This window comes from Cicer arietinum, chromosome 4 (genome assembly GCF_000331145.2).
Source record: "Cicer arietinum cultivar CDC Frontier isolate Library 1 chromosome 4, Cicar.CDCFrontier_v2.0, whole genome shotgun sequence".
Classification (NCBI taxonomy): domain Eukaryota; kingdom Viridiplantae; phylum Streptophyta; class Magnoliopsida; order Fabales; family Fabaceae; genus Cicer; species Cicer arietinum.
In genome coordinates this window covers 8,898,497-8,910,549 of record NC_021163.2, presented here as the reverse complement: position 1 = coordinate 8,910,549, position 12,053 = coordinate 8,898,497, and the positions used below count along the sequence as shown (strand labels likewise).

At 29.4% G+C, this 12,053-nt stretch overlaps 1 protein-coding gene across 4 annotated transcripts; it reads left to right on the top strand.

Annotated features, from left to right (window-relative positions):
* The first annotated feature begins 6,252 nt into the window (after nucleotides 1-6,252).
* LOC101508654 (uncharacterized) lies at nucleotides 6,253-10,218 on the top strand. Of its 4 annotated transcripts, none has more exons than XM_027333989.2 (2): nucleotides 6,253-8,020; nucleotides 9,857-10,218. In XM_027333989.2, exon 1 carries the CDS (start codon nucleotides 6,305-6,307, stop codon nucleotides 8,006-8,008), a length of 1,704 nt encoding a protein of 567 aa, XP_027189790.1. In that variant the 5' UTR covers nucleotides 6,253-6,304; the 3' UTR covers nucleotides 8,009-8,020; nucleotides 9,857-10,218. The 4 variants fall into 4 exon arrangements, with proteins under 4 accessions (XP_027189790.1, XP_027189791.1, XP_004496166.1 ...); XM_027333990.2 differs by having other exon boundaries at nucleotides 9,878-10,217; XM_004496109.4 differs by having other exon boundaries at nucleotides 9,868-10,217.
* Nucleotides 10,219-12,053: the final 1,835 nt, after the last annotated feature.

The window sequence follows — 12,053 nt, the reverse complement described above, 5'->3', positions numbered from 1 at the left end:
ATTACAATAAAATCATATTAAAGATGATTACTTTTTAGTTTTTTCTACCATTGAATCATTAAGTCTCGTAATATCTCATTTGACCGAATCATTAAACTTATTAATCCAATGGTGGATAAAAATTTTGTGTATGATGCAGAGCTTGTCTCACTTGTGTAACATAACATTTGTCTATTTCTAATATATCATTTAATAACTATTATCTACTAATCATCTTTGATTTTAAATTCAAAGAGTAATGTTTATAAAGTTAAAGTACAATTTAATCTTAATTTAATATATTAAATATTAATATATCAAATGTTCATGCGCAAAACGCGGGCCAATATCTAGTTAACTATAGTGTAGTTCATTGTTTTATTGGTAAAATTATGATTCCTTTTAAAGTTGTTTGGTATTTTTATTTATGTTTAAGTTTTTTTTGGTCAAATTTTTTATATTTAGGTTGAATTACCCTTTTGGTCTCCCTATTTTATCTCATTCATGAAATTAGCTCCATATTTCATTTACAATGTGTCATATTTTTAATCTTAAATGATGTATCATATAACCTAAAGATATAGATGGCAAATTTAATGCCATTATTTCATTATGTTGAATTAAAAAAAAAACATTACAACATTTAAAAATAAACATTTTATTATAAAACACAAGTTACAAAATTACAAAAATCAGAATTGAATCAAAAAATACCCAAGTTAGAAAGTCATGAACACTAGACACATTTCTTGTAATTTATTCGGTGAATAATCATGTCAGTGGCCAAAGGGATGAGATGAATTGATATTGAGATGTAGACAGTAGTGGCCAAAGGGATGAGATGAATTGATATTGGGATGTAGAGAGTAGACTTAATGTTCTACATAAAATTTACCAAATTGATTAGAAGTTTGGGATATAGAAACATCAAATGTTTGTGATACCAACATCTCAAATACTCGTTTGCACGTGGACTAAGATCTCTCAACACATATGCTAATGTAGTAAATTTGCAAAAGATATCAAAAAGTACAAGGTATTTGAAGTCTTTGTGGAGCACAATAAAACAATCCAATTATTACTAATGAAAATACACTTGGGGGAAATGGGAAGAAGAGTTTTCAGTTTGCATGCTTCGCTCTCACTCTACTTCAGATGCAACATATAACATATTAACATTTCATTTGGCACTTGTTTGCAACTTCCAATTCACTAGCAACCTTCAATGATGAACAAATTTAACTAAGCTTCAAATGAAGCATCAAGGTAACCACAAAACATGGAAGAAAAACATTATTCACTTAACAATCCTAACCATATCACAAAGTGACACAAATCACACAAACCCCTTCAAAAGAAAATAAAATAAAAATTGACATTTTCATAATAGTCTAAAATACAAAATAGAAGTGGATATGAACTATGAAGTATGAACGCCTTTGAGGTTAGACATGTCAGTATCCGACACCCGTACGATACCTAAAATAAGTGTTCTAAAAATAAAACTTATTTTTCTTCACTTCAACACATCTTTAACCCCTTGGACACATCTCAAACACAACTACAGGGGTTAAAGATGTGTCAAAGCAATGATGGGGGTTAAAAACATGAAATTTAATTACAACAAGTTTATTTTTTCTGGAAGTAGATGAATCCATGAAGGGGAAAAACTATCATATATGTATCGATGTAGGTGTCCTATATCTTTTAAATTAGTAGTATCGAAGTGTTGGTCGTCTTAGTTGTCCATGTCGCAATCTGTATATCTTTTAAACCATCTTTCATGTCATCCATATAGATTGCTTCAATTTTAAGCACTAAGTCTACAATTTAACACCACATGTAACCAAAATCTGCAATTATGCAGAAAATAGAAGCATGCTTCCTATAAGCATTCAAGATCTAAACTCTAAGTTGTGTTCCTCACAACAATTTCATGACCTTTCCAACTCTCAATACTTCTCTTTAACACATATTCTACTCATTACACATCAATTTAAATGCCAAGCTTGTGCCTGAACAATAGTTCAGTTAATGACAGAACCACATGAGATAAAAGCAGGTTTACTCCACATGAGATAAAATGAGAGTATAAGATATTGGCTAGAGCAAATGCAATACAATTTGTAAAATCCCAACCCAACAATATTTCCAAAATAGAACTGTAAGTGAGTATATTAGGAGGTTGAACTTTATGATGCATCTGATTAACAAACTCCAAATCATATGAGATTCTCCTAAATTTGAGCAAACCATCAATAAGAGAATTGTAAGTTACCATATCAATAATGATTTTTTTGCATTGCATTTCTTTAATCCATTAGAGTGTGGACAAAAGTAACTACTTGGTCATTTGAATCTTTAGTATCACAATCAGAGGCAGTACGCCTTCATCATATTATGTTTCTGAGTCGTGTGTAGAATGTGTCTTTAGAGTCAGTTTCCAGAGCCGTGACTTTTATCATAATTAGATTCGTTGACTTTTTATGTTCAGTTGACTTTTTCATGTTGCATCAACTTTTTCATGTGATATCAACTTTTTCATCATAGACATTGACTTTCTCAGAGTCAGACACTTTGGTTTTGTTGGAGGCAAAGTATGAAAATTAGAGTCAAAAGTAGTGAGAAGTTTAGAGTCAAACTATCATCTTCTGGTGTTGAATTACTTATCAGAGACAACTTAGTAGAGAAAGAGTAGCATTGTATATCAGAGTCAGATGCTTGCCTTTGAGTTGCGTTGTTGAAGGAAGATTATTGGAGCATGTTTCACTTGACTTTACATTCCTATCTTCAGAGGTAAAACCTTAGAGGCTGTTATTTTTGAATTGTCAACTTTTTCATGTGACGTCGACTTTTTCATCATAGACATTGACTTTCTCAGAGTCAGACACTTTGGTTTTGTTGGAGGCAAAGTATGAAAATCAGAGTCAAAAGTAGTGAGAAGTTTAGAGTCAAACCCAATCATCTTCTGGTGTTGAATTACTTATCAGAGGCAACTTAGTAGAGAAAGAGTAGCATTGTATATCAGAGTCAGATGCTTGCCTTTGAGTTGCGTTGTTGAAGGAAGATTATTGGAGCATGTTTCACTTGACTTTACATTCCTATCTTCAGAGGTAAAACCTTAGAGGCTGTTATTTTTGAATTTCGAAAAAAAATTGAAAAAACAATTTATGCTACCGAAAATATTACTGGGTTCAGTCGTGGACTAGGTCGCTCTCTTTAAGACGTTTCGAGGCACTTACCAAATTGTGAAAGGCAGACTATCAATCACGAAGTGCTCATGATAAAACAACTCACATACATTGTATCGTAGTTCTCATGCACCGTAGAAAACCGTTTTAGAATTACACCATCAATATGGCAGTTGAATGACTAGCACTCGTAATATGGTACTAAGACCACTCAAAAGAAAGAGAAGAAGTGAGAAAGAAAGGGGGAGAAGAGAGAAAAGATGTGGAGAGCTTTTGGTGTGCTTTTCCAACTAAGGAGAACCCTATATTTATAGAGAAAATATGCAACTAGATCAGAGAAAAAAGAGCGATCCATTAGGTTTGATACACTAAACGTGCGCTCTAATCTTTAGGTTTTTTTACCACATAAACGTGCGCTCCAATCTGATGAGTGTTTCCACCAAGAAACGATAAAATAGCTAGGGTTTGATCAGAGAACTGACGCCCGAAATTGGAGGCAAGGAACTGACTGGATCAAATGTTGAATGTTGACTCGGTGGAGAGAAATTATGTAATTAACGTATCAATGAAAGATAAAAAATGCAATCATTCATTTAAAATTAAATAAATAAATAATTTATTAATTTTTCATACCACCACCTTGGAGCACACACCAAGTTCCATACCTCCACCTTATAAACACTACTAGTGTATGTTATCACTCCTAGGTGAGACTTCGTTATTTTTTAATTCACACCAACACTAGCTCTCATTAATGTCATTATTATTTTCAACAATCTTCCATAAATATCATCATTTCCGACAGAGTCAGATCATGAGAGTCAAATCCTTAGACTGATACTTAGAGGCAAAAGGCAAAGAAAATTTGTAGTCTCTAATGATCAAGTTCCATAGATAAAAGGGTCTTTGGAAATTCGCAAAGGTTGAAGCACGCAGTGGCATTTACTCCTCAGTTTCCAGGCATTGTTCTTTTTCTTTTGGCTATGTTGTTTTGTTTCAAGGAATGACTCTCAAAACCAAATTGTTAAATAGTTCTATTTTCCAACAACATGGATCCTGCCTAGGAATTATGTATTTTCTTTTAACCTGGCAAAATGAGTATATTAAAAAAAACATTTTAAGCACAAGAGAGGCTTAGAACAAGAACAAAAGAAAGTGTAAACATTCTTTTTTTGTATGATTGAAAAACAAACTAGAAACACAAACTAAGTCAATGCATATTAACCACAAGCTATGTCAATGCATATTAAGGATTGAAAGCACCATTGATTATATTCATAACAAAATCCTTTTACATACAATTTGATCAATATAACGCCTCAAATTTTGTAATAAACTATTTTATTAAAGAAATAGAATTTTAAATAATTAATTTAGCATATAAATTATTTCAGAATATATGTTGATTAATTTTAAGATTATTTTTTATATATATGTGTTTTCTATTATGTGCTAATTTTGTACATATTAGACTAAATGAGTGATATAAATAACAAATATTAAATTTTATTTTTTATATATTTTTCTAAAAATAATAGTATATTGGTGTACATATTTTAAAGAATAAAATTTTAGGCAATTTTACGTGTATATGTGCGTTGGTAGTCAATGTGATATTTTCTTGTAGGTTTGACTAATGTTAAATGTGCACATAATTATATTTAATTATTTTTAAATATATCTTATTTTAATTATTTATTTTACAAATAATTATCTTCAAATATTAGTAATATTGATATTGATTTTCTTTATTTTTATATAGTTGCTATGGTATGATGATTTTATACATATTTATTTTTATTTAGTAATTAATTTAAATTGTTGGTGTTATATTTATTTATTTTATCATTTTGACTATTCTAAAAAAAATGACGTATTTCTATGAGAGTTTTGATTAAAATTATATTTGTCAATGTTAAGGAAAAAATAATATTATGTTAAAATGAGTATTTTGCAAAAAAAGGTTTCTAGCATGGATAAGTAAAATAATTATTTATTTTTATAAATAACTTTTAGAAATCCTAAAAAATGAATTTTGGACCAGACGACTTTTACACAACTATTTCCTACTTCTGACTTCGGCATATTAATTTGGGCTATTATTGGTTGGACGTTTCTTTCCTACACCTACGGGTTGCTTATTACACCCCAATTTCTGTCACAGAGGACGCTCCTGTGTTCGGCTTACAGATTAGATTGTTTTACTCTTCTATTTGTCCATCTGCTATCTGCACCTCTCCATATGCAATAAAAAATAGAGCAACCGCAACACTAAACCCTCTTTCTCTCAAATTCACTTCTATCAATTCTTTGTTATTTGAATCAATCCCACCCAACCGCAACACCCATAATTGTATAAAAAAATGCTTATATATAAATAAAAAATTGATGAAGATTTTGAAAATTGGAAAGAAACTTCAATGGTGTATTATATGTGTATCAACATATGTCTCTGTAATCTATCTGGGCAACTACATTAAGCAACCATGATTGTTTTTTTTTTACTCATGCAACTATAAATATATATATATATTTTTTTTTCAAAATCCTAAAAAATATCACTAATTTCAGAATTGTGATTGAAATTATAAATAGTGATATTTTTTTGCTATTTTTAAGTAAAACAAAAGTCATTTTTTGAAAAATGAATTAATGTCACTATCTTCTGCTACTACTAATAATACGAAAAGACACACATATTTGACATAAAGATTATAATTAGTATTATATGGCATACACCAAAACTTAATTCTTTAAAACCAATGTACTTCAAATTCTAGTAGAGTTTATAAAATTTATTTACATTATTATCAGTGCAAAATTAAACTTTAATAGAAGACTCAGTTATGTGTGAGAATAATGCACTCATCAAAAACAAATTGTGTCTTTTTAATGAATCTCTATAAAAGAAAGTAATATTTTCTTTAATGTTTAATGTGTTTTTTTTTATTTAGATGTCAAGTTATTTAGCAAAATCAATTATTTAATTATTATTATTATTATTTAAAATAGTCAATTATTTAATTATTGGTATTTATATTTTATGTCAACTTAGTTATTTAATAAGATAAAATTGTGGTTCCAAAAAACAATCTCAAGCGATAACGAGAGATGTAAGTGAGTTTGATACAAACATGAAAATTCGAAGGTTTTGTTTATCGCAGCCACTGCAACCACAACAAACAATGTTTTTGTTTTCAACTAGGTCAAGGTTTGTTTCTCTTTTCATTCCCAAAAAGTTTCTTCCTTTTAATTTCATTCCTTCTTTTTGTTTCTCAGCTTCAACCCTATTCCCTCAATTCAATAATCCTCATCTTGACAATGCCAATTCATTGTTCAATTCTTTGCTCCATAACAATCCTACCCCACCACCCATTGAATTTGGCAAGATTTTAGGTTCCATTGTGAAAGCTAAGCATTACTCAATTGCTATTTCCCTTTTTCAACAAATGGAAATTAGGGGAATTAACCCTGACTTTGTAACTTGCAGTCTCTTAATCAATTGTTTTTGCCAATTAGGTCATATCACTTTTGCTTTCTCTGTTTTCTCAAAGATTCTCAAAAGGGGTTATCACCCAAATACAATAACTTTGAATACACTCATCAAGGGTTTTTGTCTCAAAGGCGAGGTTCATAAAGCATTGCACTTTCATGACAAGGTGGTAGCACAAGGATTTCATTTGAATCAAGTTAGTTACGGGACTTTGATCAACGGGTTATGTAAAGTTGGAGAAACAAGAGCAGCTCTAGAGTTGCTGAGACGAGTTGATGGGAAATTGGTTCAACCTAATGTGGTAATGTACAGCACGATTATTGATAGTATGTGCAAAGATAAACTTGTTTCTGATGCTTGTGATTTATATTCTGAAATGGTTGTCAAGAGAATTTCTCCTGATGTTGTCACTTACAATGCACTAATTAGTGGCTTTTGCATCATGGGTCAATTGAAAGAAGGAATTGATTTGTTAAAAAAAATGACATTGGAAAACATCAACCCAAATGTGTATACTTTTAATATATTGGTTGATGCTTTTTGTAAGGAAGGGAAGTTGAAAGAAGCTAAAAATGTGTTTCTTGTGATGATGAAAAATGACATAAAGCCGAGTATTGTTACTTACAACTGTTTAATAGATGGATATTGCCTCGTTAATAAAGTGAACAAGGCTAAGAGTATACTCAACATTATGGCCCAAAGGGGAGTGGCTCCTGACGTTACGAGCTACACTATTGTGATTAATGGACTTTGTAAGATTAAAATGGTGGATGAAGCCATGAACCTCTTCAAAGAAATGCAGTCCAGAAAAATTGTTCCTAATGTTGTAACTTACAGTTCCCTCATCGATGGTTTGTGCAGATCGGGGAGAATTACATATGCTTTGGAGCTTGTTTGTGAGATGCATGATAGGGGCCAACCACCTAATATATATACTTACAGTTCTATATTGGATGCTTTATGCAAAAGCAATGATGATGATAAGGCAATTGCATTATTGAAAAAATTTAAAGACTTGGGTATTCAACCAAATATGTGCACATATAATATTCTTCTCAATGGATTGTGTAAAAGTGGACGAATAAAGGATTCACAAAAGATTTTTGAATATCTTTTGGTCAAAGGCTACAATCTTGATGTCTATGCATATACCATTATGATACAAGGGTTTTGTAACAAGGGCTTGTTGGACGAAGCGTTGGATTTGTTTTCAAAAATGAAAGACAATGGCTGCATTCCAGATGCTTTAACTTATGAAATAGTTATTCATTCCCTCTTTGAAAAATATGAAATTGAAAAAGCGGAGAAACTTCTTCGGGAAATGATTGTGAGAGGTCTTCTTTAAGACAGAAACTAGGTGAGATATTTTTCTATTTAAACTTTATTATTTTGAATCAATGTTTCAACATTAATTTATCATTTCAATCAATTTTGTTATGTGTGTTTATACTTCACAAATTGGTAGATTGGTGAGTTCCAACTTGAAAGAAATTTGTAGAATATTAAAATTATTGTTGTCTTATGTGTGTTGGTTTTTTTTTTTTTTTGTATTAACTGGATTACATAGCTAATACATTTAACAATAGTAAACATCTTGATGGTTAACTATATGATAAAAATTGCATTTCAATATTCATTGAGACCGAGAGGATGAATCAGATAGTCTTGTTGTGATTAGTGCAGAGAAAATCAATATTCATTTCAATATCTTGATGGTTAACTGTATTAGTGTTGTTGTAACTATTCTTTTTGATTCATTGCTGCCATTCCTGATATACTGCTTTGGAATCTTTACAAATACAAAGGCAGAATACATGTAAAATCTGATGGGGATTATGGATATAAATTAGCTTGTTTAGGCCTAAAAGCAAGGTCCATAATATTTAGGGGAAAAGGGTTAGTTAGTTAGAGAAGTAGAACATTGTGAATACTGATTGTAAAATTCTCAATACTAGTATTTATAGTTCCTTTTTTCAACTGTTTTGTTTATCCCTTATCCTTTAAATGGGTTAAATGTTAAATGAACATCATTTAGATTCACAGTATTTATAATTTGGAAGGTGTATCGTATTGAGATCAAATGTTCCTCATTGTATAGATTACAATGAGAAGCATATTAGAGATATAATTATATTCATTTGTTTCTGCATTTCCTATTGACAAATAAATTTCCAATTGATTTCTGTTTCCTTTTACGGAACCTCGAATGATTGCCAATGCATTTGTGGTAGTCCTGTCTTCTGTTGTTTGTCTCCTTTTCTGTCTAAATATATCGAGAACTTGGTTCGGACTCAGGACATATATCTTACCAGGATGTGAGTCTAATTCAGCAGATATATCTCACGAAACTGATTATTGTGTTGAATGTTGCAAATTTCAATATAAATAGTCAAAAACTCTAAACATTATAGGTATCTTAATGCTATGAATTCATGGGATTGTAAAGAACAAAATAAGTCAAATTAACTGAAGTTCCTGGTTCCAGACCTAGGTTTGTCCATGATGCAGTCACTCTTGCTTTCGATGAACTCCTATTCCATAAGACCATTGCTAACTTGTTATAACTGAGAGGGCCTGCCCAAACCTGCACATGTGCTTCAAGAAGTGTTAGAAATTAAGATATCATCTTAGAATATCTAATATAATGTTGGAGTATCTTAGTTTCTCTCGTAGGATCTGTTTCTAATCTTAGAGTATCTTAAATTATCTTGTTAGATTAGTTTTCAAATTACTTAGTTATTATAAATTTATAATTATTATTTTTCCTGATTTCGCTATTTATTTAGGATTATAAGTTTAATATCCTTATAGATAGGGGTTAGTCTGTTTATCTTCAACAAGTTTTATGAAGAAATTTCCCACTACTAACACAAGTGCATTTCTCTCCAAGGAAACATCTATTAGTTATAGTATCTAGTATCTACATATTTAAGTGACAAGCTATGGAATACAAATACTAACATAGACATAAGACACGAAACATATATTTACACGTCGACACCGATAATAATTTGAGAAAATGAATTACCTCCAAATCATCATTATTTTTCACCTTCTTCCCTTGAACTCCTAGTTTGTCTGCAAAACCACAAGGTTATTAGTATTAAAAGCATTGATTGTTAAGAGATGTTTGAGGATTTTTTAGTCTAATCCTTCCTTGATTTACTGCAATAACTTCTGAGTTGCTTAGTAGTTTCTTTGTAGTGTCGTACAGTTCTCTAATGTCACAACCAATCAATGAAGGAGCCTATATATGCAAAGGAAAAGTTATCTTACAAATCACATTTTCCATAGAGGTCTCAGCAAATTATTGTAAATAGAGTAATCAAAACAGAAAATTTTTGTCGTCAGGTTCGAAACTGAGTACAAGATAATGAAATTCTTTGAAATAGATTGTATTTAAATATCTCCTGTTGTTCTCCAACTGGATATCTATTTAGTTGGTTTGTATATGCAATTTGAAAACCACATATATACCTTTCTTTGGGGTTTATATCATTATTATTATATCCTTTAAAATGTATACTTGCACCCTTATTACTTGTTTCTTTGATTTTAATTAAGAACCAGGGTCTTTTGTTTCAAGTGACAATGATATCAATTCATTGAATCATGATTTTAAATTACGATTGTTGTCGCTGTAGCGCTACAAATTTTTAAATTGCAGAAAAATGCGGTCTAAATTATAGTTGTAATGTTGTTAAAACGGCAGTTGGGTAACACAATTTAAAATCATGTCTTGAATATATTTTTAGTGAAGAACTCATGAACTTGGTTGATAAAGTAATGACAATATTTTGGTTTAAAAATTGTCTTTGAAATATCTAAGATTAAGGGAAGAATTTTTCACACCCCTCAATATCACTTCATATGGAGAATGTGATCGATTTTGTTTCGTAAAATTTTACGCTGTCAATTAATTACCAAATATTTTTTGTATGACATTTAAGATATAATATGATTTAAGTTAAATATTTTTAATAATCCAACAAATGTGATTAATTGATACTTTATATTGTAAGTGCATATGCATTAAATTTCATGAAGAGAAAATGTGAATTTTGTGCTGATTTGAAAGTATACTTTAGCACAAAATATGAATTTTGTGCTGTTTAAAAAATTCAGGCTCACAAAATATGAGAACAAGTGAAGTTTGTGCAGTTTAAAACACTTGAAAATTTAAAATTAAACTATTTTATAGAAATGCATTAATAAATTCAAGCTCATTATAAATGCATTAATAAATTTTATAGAAGAAAAATGAATATAAATGCAACAATAACAACGATAATATAAACTATACAAAATGTTGTCCAAATAATTAATTAGTTCAAATAAATATTTTAACTTTAATTTTTTAAATCATTATCAATTATTTTGAATATATCTAAAAAATGTGATAGAAAATTACAATAAAATCATATTAAAGATTATTACTTTTTAGTTTTTTCTAATGTGCATAGGTAAAACCATCTTGCACCATGCATGAGTTTATCTTCTACCATTGAATCATTAAGTCTCGTAATATCTCATTTGACCGAATCATTCAACTTATTAATTCAATGGTCGATAAAAGTTTTGTGTATGATGCACAGCTTGTCTCACTTGTGTAACATAACATTTGTCTACTTCTAATATATCATTTAATAACTATTATCTACTAATCATCTTTGATTTTAAATTCAAAGAGTAATGTTTATAAAGTTAAAGTACAATTTAATCTTAATTTAATATATCAAATATTAATATATCAAATGTTCATGCGCAAAGCGCGGGCCAATATCTAGTATATATTTAAAACAGACCCCGAATGCCACCTCATTCTATTTCATCCACTTATAAAAATATTTTCCACATCAGTCAAAAAGCTTACGTAGACCTTTCCTCTTTTCTCCTCTCTCTCCTAATCTCCTTCAATGCTCATCTCAATCACTAATTTATAAATTTATGAAAATAATCATAAAATAAGAATATATAAAAAATTATTAAAAAAGTTACTTCTAATTATTAATATACACATATTTATTTAAAATTATAATATATGAATATATTAAAAAATATAATGAACAAAAGTTTACTATATATATGTGTTTTGAAAAAATATGTTAACACTAAATTTTTATCAATTAAAGTATGTATTTATAATTGAATGCTATTTTTTATTTTAATTTTCCTTATTATAATAATAATTTGAATGTTAAAAAATAAACGAAAATTTAAGTATTGCATAAAATTAAATTATTTTTTAATAAAATTTATTTTTGGTACATATCAACATAACTATAATTCAATTGCACAAACAATTAGTTAAAACTTTTAAATACCTAAAATTGATTTAAAGCATATGTAAATCTTTAATAAAATTAATTTCAAACTCTTGATGAAATATA